We start from the raw sequence: 14490 nt of genomic DNA, 5'->3' as shown, positions 1-14490 counted from the left end.
TCAAGTTGTTTGAACATTAATGTGTGTTGGAAGTGTGTGTACACATCCATCCTACAATGATAAAAATCCATCCAATGTTTTTTTTTTTTTAAATCCCTATGTTAAAATCCTCTTTCTCAAATCAGGCTGTTCTCAGATTCCTGTAAGAATGACGTAGTTCTGTACAGGACCCCCACCCCAACAATAGTTGATTGACACGACCGTCTTAACTTAGACCCGCCCTCAGTGAGCTGGGAGCTGTCCGCCTCCAGTGCAGGGAAAGACAAGATGTCTCAGATCAAGCGATTGAGGCGTTTTATTGTTGTTGTTGCATGTAATAATGAATATAGCAGTCGGCATTTACTCCCAACATCTGAGCCGCTGAAGACACAGAGGATTAACGTTACTTTCGCTTTGAAGTGAATGCGCCGATCCCCTATCTGCCTAAATGCGTTATGTTCGCACAAATCATTCGTGATCCAGCTTCATCTACAGAAGAAATTAGTATAATGTTTTTTTATGAATCTCTGCAAATCGCCTTTCCTAATAATGTGCTAGTTAGCCAGATTCATGGCTAAAGTAAACAGTACTGCTCATCACCCCACAGAAGAGAGGGGCGGGGTCAGCAGAGTCTTGAGTATTTAAAGGGACATGGACTAAAAAACGGCTTGATGAAAACAGCTGATTTTGACAGGGTAAAGGTGCTTTTTACACTGAGAAATTTTAACCAAAGTATGCTATAGACTTTTCATTAAGACCCTAAAGAATCATATCAACTTGTGGAAAATGGGCATCCGATGACCCCTTTAATTCCTCTCACAAATCCATACAAATGTATAATTACATGGATAATCAGCCCAGACATTGTGAGATACAACACAGTCCTCATCTCCAGCTCTGCTATTGGGCTCATTGGACCCCCAGTAACTCCAGATCCTACAAAAACAGATCATCATTAAAACAGCTCAAGTTTATTTGTCATATAATATATGTGGCTCAAGTGACTAAATAGGTTTAGAAGTTAATGCATGAATGCATTGATATTGCTTGCAAAGAGGCTATGGTTTAAATTATCTATACTTTTTTCGTACACAACAGTGTGATTGAGAATCGAGGTCAAGCTGCTCACCCAGTGGTCAGTGCGCTGCCGTCAACCCACTTCCAGACCCCCTCATTATCACTGTCAGTCAGACCAATCCACACAATGTTTCCACTAGTAACGTTTGTAATAAATTCCTAGAATGAAATATTATACATTTAGACCATAAGCAGTATTCAGCACTGACTCAAACACAATCTTTCACTCACTTGTTCCTCTTTGTTGTTTATGATGATCAGATCTGCTCCTCTCTGCAAACAGTCTCGTCTGCTGTCAACCCAGTTCTTTCACCCAGAGGAAACATAGTAAGAATTGTGCTTGTACGTTATCCATTTAGGGTTGCCTAAATGGATAACTTATTTTGAATGAGTTCGTTAGTTTTGCAATATGCTGCATTTGGATGGTTTTCTATAATCAATATCAGCAAGTACTGTAATTTCAAGGAGATAAATCGCAAATAAGATGTACAGTATGTTCCACCTCAAATGACAAGGACATTTTTATTCATTTTAATAATGATATCCCTGCATTAATTCTCTTGAATGGCTTAGGTTTGTTCGTTTGTTTATTGATTCTGTTTTTAACATTAATAAGAACCAAACAGAGGGAGATGAAATGTCAGTCTCAACCCGCATCCGAGGCACTCATCAAAGTTTTAGACTTGAACCACTCGATTCGGACCTTGGGTTTTCCAATCTAAGTGAACCCATGAAGACCTCTACACTTAACCACCAGTAACTTATAGCAGATTGTTTACTCAAAGAATATATAGCATACACTACATTATAATATGTAGTGTACAGTTACTGAGACCACAATCCAGATACATAGCATGAAGAAACTTACCGTCTTTACCAAGAATTGAAAGTTGATTTATTAGCTGGTTTCTCTCATTTGATAGATTTCCATTCTTTATTATTAGCTCATCTCTTTCTTCTGTGAGGTTGGTGATGTTGGTTAGTAGCTGGTGTGTCTCTTGTGTGTAGTTTGTGTTGTTTGTATGGATGTAGACACACAGCACTATGACTGCAGTCAGCAGAAGAACACACAGCAGAACCAAACACACTACAGCTGCTCTGGAGCTTCTGATCTTCACACAATCACTTCCTGAAGATTATTAAACACTCAAATAACTCAAATGTGTTATTTGTGTCAAATGTGTGTGTTTTTGTTATAATGAAATGAGTCGCAGTACCTGTGTGTTGAGGTGTTTGGTGTTTCCTGGTGTTCTCTGTTTCTGTCCTGACATCATGAATGTTTACAGAATGTACATTAGCATAGATGTTCATCTCCTCTTTATCTTCATCTTTCTCCATGAATGCCATTAATAAGATGGAGGTAAATGTGAGATTATTAGAAGTTGATGCTTCTAGTTGGCTGTATTGCTTTAAACTTCTGCTTTTGAGCTTTTACTTTTAAAAGGCACCACTGTGGTCATGTGATATCCTAGTAAGGCGTATGGGTTTTTTTTGTTGTCGTTTTTTTGGGGGGGTTGTTGGGAGCTTTATCTTTTGTACTCATGTACTGCAGATCATAATGAAATTGCACTGTAGTCAAGGGCGTAGTTTTGGTTTGAATTTTGTGGGGGTTGAAGTGTCATGTTCCCGCGTCATGTTCCCTCACAAAGTTTATTTATAAATTTATTTTTGTAAAAAGGTCTTTTGTGCTATTATCTACACATGCAAAGTTGGTTAATAACATAAGTTCAATAATAGCCTAGTTAACTGGTTTACATATAGCCTATATAAAGTTATTTACATTACTAAAGCACTTATAGGCTATTGACAGAATGTTCTAATTCATCATGCCATGGGAAGTCAATTTAAACATCAATATAAGAAAATGTTATTTCTTACCCCAACTGATCAGGCTCTTAATGATTTAATCTATGCCATCTCTTGGAATATGTGAAGGCCAGGTTACACATGGCTCTCGATTCTGACTTACATGCTCTTATGAAAAATGTACCATAGTTCTTAATTGTAGCAAATTCTACAAGTTAGACAAAATATACCACAATAAACAAGCCTACAATAAAATGATATGAATTCTAGTAAAGGCTGTCATCAGTAGTTCAAAAATATTTGAATATAGGCCTGTGTTGGTGCAAGATAGTTGTGTTCTCTTTTCATCAGTCTTTTTAGTTTATTTGCCTTTTTTAGATACAGTTCGACTTCCTCCATAGCATTTTAAAGTGGCAATTTCTCAACAGACTTCAAATAGATCGCACATTTTACTTCCAGCTTCGTGATAGGAATGGCTCGCACAAATCTTTTCTCACTTTTCGAGCATGCTGGTGAACTCGCGCAGAGTATAATAAGAGTATAAGCTGATTCACGCGGTCATGCACAATTAAAACAACTGCGCTTCAATCATATTGTGCTGATAACTGGTTCATACGTCAAGCTAGCACTCATAAAAGTGCCGAATGAGCGATTTAAATAGTTAATTAATAGCCTGATTCTAGGTTTCCATTAACCATGGTATAAATATTAGTGGGGGTTATATTTGCTAGTTTTGGTTATTGGGGGGGTTACCTCCCCCTATCCCCCCCACAAACTATGCCCCTGACTGTAGTTACTCTTCACATTAGTTGCTCCTTAACTGCAGTTGCAATCTTTGTTTAACAGCTACACTGGTTGAGAACTAGTTGCTTTTGGTAGCGTGAGCAAGCACTTCTCGGAAGCCAATGCTGCAAATGACACCAATGCCACTCAAAGTGTCACTGTAGAAACACCCATCGGAAGAACAGTGCTGTTCCAATGCACAACTATATTCATATATCTAAATCTTTTATTTTTGATTTTTTTTAATTACAAAAGATATTATCAACTGAGTGAGGAAATGTTGGATTGAAATGTTGGACTTCTTAAAAGTACTATTCATTTATTTAGGGGAACAACATTCGAATGTGGAAGAAATTACAAATGGTGCATCTAAAAACACTAGAGGAAGTGAAACTAATAAGTGGCTTCTGTCACTGAGAGACATTTCCTTACAGGAGACGTCTCTGTAATATCACAGCATGATCATATCACGAGGCCCTTAAACACTAATGTGACTAAAACATGTTAGTAGTTATAATAGAATTAGTACATGTGTGTCGAGCTGTTTAGTGTTTGAGTTCTGTTTCTGTCCTGACATCATGACTGTTTATAGGATCTCCATTAGCATAGATTTCCATCTCTTTTTTATATTTTCTTGAGCTTCATCTTTTTTGTTTTGATGTCTGGAGTCACATCATCTCAGTGTTTTTTAAAAAAGTGAGAATTTTAAAAAAGGGGAAAGGACATGACGTGTGGCCAAGTGTGGTGTCCCATACTTGGAATTTGTGCTCTGCATTTAACCCATCCAAGTGCACACACACACAGCAGTGAGAAGTGAACAAACAAACACACACACACACACACACGTTGGTATTTGTGGTTTACGGGGACTCTCCATAGGCGTAATGGTTTTTATACTGTACAAACTGTATGTGCTATTGCCCTACACTAACCCTACACCTAACCCTACCCCTTACAGGAAACTTTCTGCATTTTTAGATTTTCAAAAAAACACCATTTAGTATGTTTTTTAAGCCTTTTGAATTATGGGGACATAGTCAGAGCCAACAACCAAAAAAACAGTACTTTTACTTCGTTACTGTGGGCGACGCTCCTCTCATTACTTTTTCTTAATGCAATAAAAGTTAAAAATGCTTCAATTTATTCCAAATGCGCCGTCTACTTTTCTCTGGGCAATGAGCGATGAATCTGTTCAATTCTGTTCAAAGGCTTGATCAAACCAGTGAATTGGTTCGCAAATCAGTTTGAATGATTGGTTCAGTTCCCTGCCGCACGCGCTGAGTCGTCTGAAGCGGTTCTCACTCAGAGTTGTAACAGAAAGTTTAAGAACATCAAGGAGCGTTGAAGATGTGACTTTGTATCTACAGTCAACTGAAAGCAAATCTTCAAAGGCTATTGTTTGCTAGCTATGAAGATCTTTATTAGATGAACACCGCGTGTGCTGTCGGTTCCACAGGTATAGATTTGATTACAGTACACCATACCACTATGACATTACCAGTTTGTTGTACATGTACCTTATACATTAAATACAACGTATAATTTATACATTAAATAAGCTGTCAGAGTATGAAATGAACACCCGCCAAACCCGCGTTAGCTCTGCATATGCAGTGGCGCGTGACCTGTTCCAAGAGGAATGCCTTTGTCTAGACACAATTAATATTGATATTTTCATAATATTTACGCTTGCAGAAATATATAGGCTACATTTGTTTACATTTTGCAGAACAGACGAAAGAAGATCCGTCAATGTTCACTTGTTTGTTTCATTATGTTTAGATGTTTTGTAGCGGTCATGCTAAAAATTCAATAATTAAACAACACTGCGTCGTTAGCGTTGGTATTGTATCAGACACTTGCACATAACATTATATGAAAATCAAGCTCAAATGGAGTTAACAATGTTTTGACCAGAGAATGACGGAGATGGAATGTTTTGTCTGTCATTAGAACAGCTGTAACTGTTATCTGAAGCAGCAAGTGCATTGCATTATATGCTTTCATCAACTTTTACAGGTTATATAACTTTGACTGTAGCTATATGGGCGCTTAGTTTTTTCTTGTTGTTTAATACACTTGGCCAAAATCTCAAATTAAGCGCTTATGCACAGGATATTTAAAACGTAGCTACACAAGTATATAGACGGCAATAATTCTTCTCCACTCTTCAAACACAAAAACATTATCCTTTACAGACACAGTGTTTGTGTAAAGAAAACGCTGTACTATTCAAACATCAATTATTTATTTACCCTTGCATTACGAAAAAGCGGCGATCTGTCTCCAGGCTGTGCGCGGTGAGTCAGTCTGAATGGAGGCGGGGTGAAGTTACGAGGTCTCGCTGAGAGCTCGATGATCCAATGGCGTTACGAAGTTTTACTGACAAGTTATTTTAGTGCTTATCATTGGTTTACTATTTTTAAAACTCTCTGATTTAAAATAATAAAAACGAATTATAATCGACTCAAGTTTGGATAATTTTTCACAGCACCTGACTGGGCTAGGGTATGGCAACTGCCATACTCTGCCATACGCAAACGCCGCCCCTGGCGTAAAGGCTGATGAAAATTCAGTTTTGTATCACTGAAATAAATTACATAAAAAATAAAAAAAACATTAAAAATCTTTTGAATGGCAGTGTGTGTGTGTTTTTTTAAATATATATGACACAAATTTTATCTATATATCTAAACAAAAATAGACTATACAGTATATGATCCAAATTAACTAGTAATTAACTACTTGAGTAGTTTTTTTATCCAATACTTTTTTACTCTTACTCAAGTAACTATTCAGACTATTACTTTTACTTTTACTTGAGTACAGTTTTTGGGTACTCCACCCACCTCTGGGTGTAGTACAGATGGTACATTATTTTAAAACGTTAGGAGCATTATACTTACAGTGCCACTCAACCACTGATCTATATATAGATCAGTGCACTCAACGAATGAACATATGCCTACAAAACCAATGTCACATTATACATGGACACTTCATATCAAACTTGTCATAAAATGTACATGGCAGCACGTATATCGCGTCTTGCTAGAGTTCCTAGAGGTTTGTTTTCATCATGAGACCAGATTGGGATTTCCACAAATTGTTTTGTTTGAGAAAGTGCATGAATATATGCTGTCATGTGTTTTTTTTGTTGTTGTTTTTTTCTTTTCTTAATTTGAATTAGCTAATTAGTTTGGCATTGGTTTGTTTGATTGTTTTAGTAACTGACAAACTGAACATTCTGCTAATGCTGAATATTGTTCCTTTTTTGCTCCGTCTAGACTGATGGCTCTGCATTTTTTATTCTGGTTTTAACACTAGTTACAACTAAACAGAAGGAGACGTGTGAACATACAGTGCATGTGTGACAAAGAACATATCCGTTTATTAGCAATAAAGTAATATTTATTTTTATACTGTGTAATCACAAAGAAAACCATTCATTTTATATTACTGCTGTATATAGTGTATGTTAGTTTATGTTTGAGGGCCTGGTCTGCAAACACACTTGTTTCTCAGACCTAAGTGGACCCATGAAGACTTCTACTCTCAACCACCTGTAACTTCTAGCATAGTTTACTCAAAGAAACGACAAGTTACTGAGACCACAACCAAACTACATCCTTTTTACAAAGAATTGAAAGTTGATTTATTGTCTGGTCTCTCTCGTTCAACAGATTTCTGTTCTTTATTATTAGGTCATGTTTTTGGTCGTGTTAGTTAGTAGCTGGTCTCTGTCCTCTCTGAGGTTGTTAATCTGGGTTAGTAGCTCATCTGTATTCTGTGACACACACACACACTCAGATTGACGGGTTATCGGTCTATCCACGTCACAACCAGAGATGCTTCTGTGTCTGTAAATGCATCTCCCTCACTGACTACTTCGTCCCGATCAGATTCAAAATGGTCAAAACATGATCTACATTTTCTCTGATTCTTGTATTCGGACCTGGAAGTCTCGTAACTCAATCAGGACATGCGCTAGGGCTTTCCTTACTGTTTAATACACCTAGAACACGGATTGCTGTAAAGACTCGTCAATGGCGGGGAAGCGTTGTCTCTTAATTGACGAGATATCTTGTCAATGGCGGGGAAAGAGTTAAAGTATTAGTACACAACGGTGCAGTCCACATAACGGTGACTTACACAATTTGACTCTAAAAAAACAAAAATATGCAAGAGGAACAACACAGGTACTGAGACACATTTGATTATAACAATAACTAACACACACATTTTAGTCATGTGATTAATTAACATTCATCTTAATATTCATAATTTTCAGGAAGTGACCAGAAGATACATTAAAGCTACAGTGTATTTGGTGCTGCAGTGTGTTCTTCTGCTGGATTATTTTGCTGCTTATTGAACACAGAACTAAGACTCACCAGTATGAAAACAGCAGTAACCTTCAATAAAACGACCTATTTTTTCAGATTGAAAACTTGTTAAAAGTAAATTTTATTTACATAGCAGATTTAAACATAGCAAAGCTATATGAAGTGCTTAATGTAAAATAAATTTAAAAGAGAAAAGAAAATCAGAAAAGAAGCAAACAAGACAGCCAATAAAACAACAATAAAGTGAGATTAAAATGCTAAAGAAAAAAAGATATGTTTTCAATCTTGATTTAAAAATGGTAATGGAAGGTGCAAGGCAGCAGTCTAGAGGCAATTGGTTCCACAGACAGGGGGCATTGACTGAAAAGGCTCTGTCGCCCTTGGTTGGCTACATGTTGAAATTGTGACTACTACTTCACTGACACTTAATACTTGTCAGCATCACTTCCTACTTATTAAGGTGGGTGGGTGGGTGGGTGTGTGTGGGGGTTTGAAAATCTAAAAATGCAGAAAGTTTCCTGTAAGGTGTAGGGTTAGGTGTAGGGTTAGTGTAGGGCAATAGCACATACAGTTTGTACAGTATAAAAACCATTATTCCTACGGAGAGTCCCTGTAAACCACAAATACCAACGTGTGTGTGTGCGTGATCTCTCTCTCTCTCTCTCTATATATATATATATATATATATATAAATAATATATACATACATATACTGCACACATACACATATTATTTATGTATGTATGTAGCCTACGCGTGTGTGTGTATAAACATAGGCTATACATGCATGTGTGTTTGTTCTGTTTATTGAATGCAATTTCAATTATTCATATAATTATTTACAGGTGAAAGAATGTGACATTTGAATGCATTTTGCTTGAAAATGCAGTACTTTGATAAAAATGAATTTTTTCTCAGTTTTTTGTCCAAAATGTTGTATTTCTGATGAAACTTATGTGCATTTAAGTGGTGATAAAACATGAACACATGAAGATAGAATAACTTTTATTTATTTATTTATTTTTAAAGCAGCGGCTCGGTTCTTTATTTTGATATATAATATGTTCATATATTCATACCAGAAAATATTCTGAGGGCCGTCAAATTTAGATGAAAATCATTAAAAATGGTGGCAGTGGCTGGTAACTTTTTTTTTTTAAACACTGGCGGGGAAAGAGTTAAGAGGCTGAACGTTAACTACACCACTGTGACCACACTGAGCATATCCTGTTTGCTTATATAAAAACATTTTTGCAGATAAATGATAAAGATAAAGACCCACCCCCACACACATTTTTTGTAGACTGCTAGAAAAACTGGTCATATTGTTTAGCCTTTGGTTGAATTTGCTTTTTTTTTTTTTTTTTACTTTCATAAATGACTGAAATGCATTATTTTCTTTTTTTTTAAAAGGGAATAGTTGTCATTAATTACTCACCCTCATGTTGTTCCAAACACATAACACCTTTGTTCATCTTCAGAACACCAATTAGGATATTTTTTGATGAAATCTGAGAGTTTTCTGACCCTGCAACGCAACTACCATGTTCACATGTTCAAAATTAAGGTTAAGCTACTGATGCCACATGGACTATTTTAACGATGTCCTTACTACATTTCTGGGCTGTGAACGTGTCAATTGCATTGCTATCTATGCAGGGTCATAAAGCTCTCGGATTTCAACAAAAATATCTTCATTTGTGTTACAAAGATAAACAAACATCTTAGTTTCTGCGTCACAATCCGTTACCAGGCAGAATTGAAGGAAAAACTAAATAGCCACACCCCAAACTTATCCGTTGAGTTAATTGAAACATTTTTTAGCTTTTAACAAAGTGTGACTTTGCTAGATGTTGTATCAGTAACAAAATATAATAGGATCATACGAAATTACTCAGAGTTTCAGTGATAAAGATGGTTTATTACATGAGACCAAACATGTTGTAAAAACCCTTTATGAACCGTTTAGTGTAATTAGTTCTTCGAATTGTTCTTCTCACAGATCCATTTAAAAGTTTTATCACATGAATAATCAGCAAACCCTGATGACAGATTTACAGCACAATCCTCGTTACCAGAGCTATCACTAGGTTCTCCAGACGCCCAGAACCTGCAACAACAGACTGGTATTAGATGTCTGACTGTGAGGTAAAGACAGGACTAACTTTGATTTTGTTTAAAAGTTTAAAAACATTTGAAAGGTTTGACTGTTTTAATGGCCAGTTGCTTAAAGTTGTTGTAGAGCATTTCTAGGCTGTTGCAATGGTGTTTTGGGTACCAAGGCATGCTATGTGGTGACTCAGAAATTTCTATGATGATTGTTGTTGGTTGCGATCATGGTCTTTGTTGTATAGACGAAACGGGCCAGTGCGTAGCTAGGTCGGTGGGTAGTTGAATGGATGGGTAGATAGGTCAAAACAGGCTGTAGGTCTGTGCTGAGTTTAGTGGATGTAACTTAAAAGCTTTTGAAGGTCTTTCATTTGATCAGTTTAGTTCTAGAAGTATAATAACAGTCTGGAATATTTTAAGTTGAATTAAATATTTTAATTTAGTGATTTCTCACCCAGGGGTCAGTGTGCTGCCATCAACCCATTTCCATGTATCCTCCACCTCAGTTAGACCGATCCAGATTTCAGAACCACCAGACATTTCTTTGTTCTTCTTTTTCACAAAGTCCTAATAATGCAATAGAAATATGCTTGAATAAACAAAAACAGTTTTGAATATAATAACAAGAACCTCACCCCACCGCTAAATGTTTTAGTATTTGTGAATCGATTTTCTGCATGAAGATGTCTCGGAAAGACCGCAAAGGAATAAAATATAGTTTAGTACTTCACAAACACACAATTTTTCACTCACTTGTTCTTGTCTGTTGTTTATGATGATCAGATCTGCTCCTCTCTCTGTACAGTCTCTTCTGCTCTCAGTCCAGCTCTTCTTCTCAGAGGTAACATAGTAGAGACTGGATTGATAGCAATCCCATCCATCTGTAAACACAAGCAGTACACAAATTAACTCTGTATTGCCATCCACACTTATTGACACAGCCTATTTATAACAGGTTATACCCAAAACATATTGACTGTGTCCTTTTAATATTTGTGTAGTTCTTTATTACCCATTTTGCTTATCTGATTCCACAATTCATCGATCTTCTTCTGTAAATCAGGTTTTTGTTCAATTAGGTGTTTATTCGTAGCTGATAATTCTGTAATATTTTTGTCCAAGCTGTGTTTTCTGTTTTTTAACTCTTCTATCTCGTCTGTGAGGTTTTTGTTCTTGATGTAAAACTCCTCAATCATATTGTGGAGATTGACACCCAGCACTATGACTGCAGTCAGCAGAAGAACACACAGCAGCATCAAACACACTGGGGCTGCTCTGGAGCTTCTGACCTTCAAACAAACACTTCCTGTAGATCACAAATATGATGATAAATATTTCTTAAACGCATATATGACTCTAATGTACATGTTAGTTCATGTGACTATAATGAAATGAGTCTCAGTACCTGTGTGTCGAGGTGTTTGGTGTCTCTTGGTGTCTGGGTTCTCCGTTTCTGTCCTGACATTATGACGGTTTCTAGCATCTCTGTTGACATCAGTGATCGCCTCCACTACATCTTTTCTTTCCATCTCTCGTATCCCAATGCTGAGTCGTCTAGAGTCAAAGTTGCTAGTGTGTGGACTGCACCGCTGTGTACTAATGCTTTAAGAGACTAAACATTAACTACACCGCTATGACCACACTGAGCAGTCATTTCCTGTCTGCTTACTGTGTATATATTAAAAAATAATGTAAAAAAAACACTGAGAAATGATACAAATTGCCATTTCACCCAATGTAAACTGTTTGCTTGTAGACTACTAGAAAGTCAACGTGTAGCTTTTTCTTCTAATAATGTTGCTTATTCTTAACATTTTTACCTGATTTGATTTTTCATTACAATTGGCATTTATCTATTTGTATGTTTGTTTAAAGATGATCTTAGTACTGTACTTAAAATGTGTCTGATCTGCCATGCAGGGCTTCCTGCATAATTCTCTGTTCTAATCTCTCATAAAACCCTCCAACTGGTTATGAAAATATGTAGTTCTGCACATTCCCAGTACTGTGCAATTATTTGAGAATTTAACAAATATTTTTCATCTCAAGTGTCTAAAGGCTAAAGATCACAATGAAGGAGATTATGGATTTGAACCTTTGCCACTTTAGACTTGTAAACCAAAGCAAAAACCAAGACAAATTTGAGTTTTATGAAAAGTAAACACTTTAAGGTAACGCTTTAGATTACAGCCCGCAATGTACCGCATAATTAAACAGTATTTACAGCGTATGTATTTGTAACTATAGATTACCTCCACAGTACCTACTCGTAGGTATAAGGGAATAATTTGCAACGTTTGGGGAATAAGGGGGTAATAACCTGCAAAATTATAAACTATTTATACTGAAATTACGTTTATGTAGAGTCCACGATTTTCTGCGTCAGCGTAACATAAAGCTGAACGTATATGTAGGTAAACGGAAACAATTGGGGAATAAGGGGGTAATGACTTGGACAATTAAAAGTATTTACACTGTTAGTATTTCATAAGTAAAGTGTAACTGTTCTAAGATTATGTGGTATTTATAACCTACTGTGTTAGGGAACAATATTATGATTTGCAAGTTGCCTTATTGTAATAAAATATATGATGCAGTATATTTTACACTACATACTGGATACTTATTGTATTATTACTACATATATATTGCATGACATTGATACAAATAGTAAACTGTATTATACTACAGTATAATTTAGTAATTATAATGAAGTTAAAAGCCACTATAGCCTTTATAAAATTTTACCACAGCTTACTAAAGAATAAAAGCTATATTATTTACTAGTGTTATTTATGTGAGGTCATGGAGATTACTGAACAACTCAGCTGAAAGTATGGGGTAATTATGTGATGTGCTTCTGATATGATTTGGTTTAGAAATTCCCATATGAAAATTTACCTGATGAAAGAGTATTGCTTACTGTCATCTCAGCAGCGAGTCAGGTCACCAGCATTGTACTGTCGAGGTGCAATACAGTGGAAAAGTAGATTACCTGTTTCCAGTAGTGATGGGTCGTTCTCGAACGATTCGTTCTTTTTGAACGAATCTTTAATGTGACTCGGGAAGAACGAGTTGCGCATGCGCAACATCCTATAGGTTCTGCACTGAATTAGTTCACCTGTTTCGAGTCTTCGGGTTTGAGTCGTTCGTTCATCACGTGAGAGCCCCATACGCGTAACCTATGCAGTCAGAGCCGAAAAGAGAATTGATTAGTTCATATCCCGAGTCTTCGGGTTTGAGTCATTCGTTCATCACGTGACAGCCCCATAAGCTAAACCTATGCAGTCTGAGGGAAAAAGACTTAATAATAATAATAATAATAACCAACTCTTTAGTTTATTATCTTTGTTACCACATTCAGTTTTATGGAAAAGAATCATGACAGAAATTCACATTTATAAACTGTAATTAAAAAGCTACAATTTGAGATCAGAAACGCATCACGTAACTGTAAGAGTAAATAATAATAATAACTATGCACCCATTTGTAAGGAAGCTTGTAAATTAACTAATTTATCTGTCCAATGCTGTCACGTCACACGACAAAAGAACAAACGACTCGAAAGACTCGAGACGAACTAATCAATTCTCTTTCCGGCTCAGACTGCATAGGTTTAGCTTATGAGGCTGTCACGTGATGAACGAACGTCTCAAAGACTTGTCAGATGTGAGGTGAGCTAATAATAGAAGACCCAGATAAACAATGAATGAAATCTTTTCTGTTTCTTATAGCATTAGTTTTGTATTGTTTGTAGTGTGATCAACGTTTTTTGATCGATATTTTGCTAAAATGAACTAAATGACTCGAAAAAAGATTCGTTCATTTTGCTGAACGAGACTCAAAGGTCCGAGTCAGTAAAATGATCCGAACTTCCCATCACTAGTTTCCAGCTCCTCCCAGGATATATAAGAGCTTATGCCATGGTCTGTCTGAATACTGGATTCTGATTGGCTGGCAGGTGTTGATTAAATTCGTTGAACTGCAGGTAGTTCCAGGTCAGTTTAATCACGTTCTATATTAATGCGCTTCCTATAAACATTGGTAACCATAGTAACATACAGTTACAGTTGAATGGTAATACAGACGAAAATAACCGTAATTTTTATCATTCCGGTCAAATATTGCAGCGCAAATATTATTAACATCTTTAACATGTGAATGCTGGCAAATGACCATGGCATAAACGGGATAATCAACGGCTAGCTGTGCATTAAACGATTTGAATGCACTTCGCGGAGGCAACCACCCATTAAAAGTGTATTAAACAAAAACCTCAGATTCTCTGAACTTTATTGTAAACATTAACTTTTTTCAAAACAGATATACACTTCATTTAAATTAAACAGTATCAAAGTTGCATTTTCTTTCCTTATTTTTCATGCTTCT

At 36.3% G+C, this 14490-nt stretch overlaps 1 protein-coding gene and 1 long non-coding RNA gene across 2 annotated transcripts; both read right to left on the bottom strand.

Annotated features, from left to right (window-relative positions):
• Positions 1–890: 890 nt before the first annotated feature.
• LOC131537270 (uncharacterized) lies at positions 891–2570 on the bottom strand. The gene is made up of 4 exons (XR_009270231.1): positions 2274–2570; positions 1925–2185; positions 1109–1362; positions 891–915 (listed from the first exon to the last, which is right to left on the bottom strand). It is a non-coding gene; the product is annotated as an uncharacterized LOC131537270 (long non-coding RNA).
• A 6260-nt stretch (positions 2571–8830) lies between these two features.
• Positions 8831–12172, bottom strand: LOC131537229 (CD209 antigen-like protein D). Its single transcript, XM_058770541.1, has 5 exons — positions 11506–12172; positions 11113–11406; positions 10854–10981; positions 10555–10667; positions 8831–10101 (listed from the first exon to the last, which is right to left on the bottom strand). Exons 1-5 carry the CDS (start codon positions 11627–11629, stop codon positions 9966–9968), a joined length of 795 nt encoding a protein of 264 aa, XP_058626524.1. The 5' UTR covers positions 11630–12172; the 3' UTR covers positions 8831–9965.
• Between the last annotated feature and the right edge of the window lie 2318 nt (positions 12173–14490).

Source organism: Onychostoma macrolepis, chromosome 03 (assembly GCF_012432095.1).
Source record: "Onychostoma macrolepis isolate SWU-2019 chromosome 03, ASM1243209v1, whole genome shotgun sequence".
NCBI classification, from domain to species: domain Eukaryota; kingdom Metazoa; phylum Chordata; class Actinopteri; order Cypriniformes; family Cyprinidae; genus Onychostoma; species Onychostoma macrolepis.
This window is presented reverse-complemented; position numbering and strand designations above follow the sequence as displayed.

Bases quoted from the DNA above. Each gene is read 5' to 3' on its own strand.
- LOC131537229 (XM_058770541.1), bottom strand. From the start codon at position 11,629: ATGGAAAGAAAAGATGTAGTGGAGGCGATCACTGATGTCAACAGAGAT. The intron at 10,982-11,112 runs GTAATAAAGAAC...TTGTGTTTACAG, and splicing joins GAATCAGATAAGCAAAATGG to ATGGATGGGATTGCTATCAA. The intron at 10,102-10,554 runs GTGAGAAATCAC...CTGTTGTTGCAG, and splicing joins GGCAGCACACTGACCCCTGG to GTTCTGGGCGTCTGGAGAAC.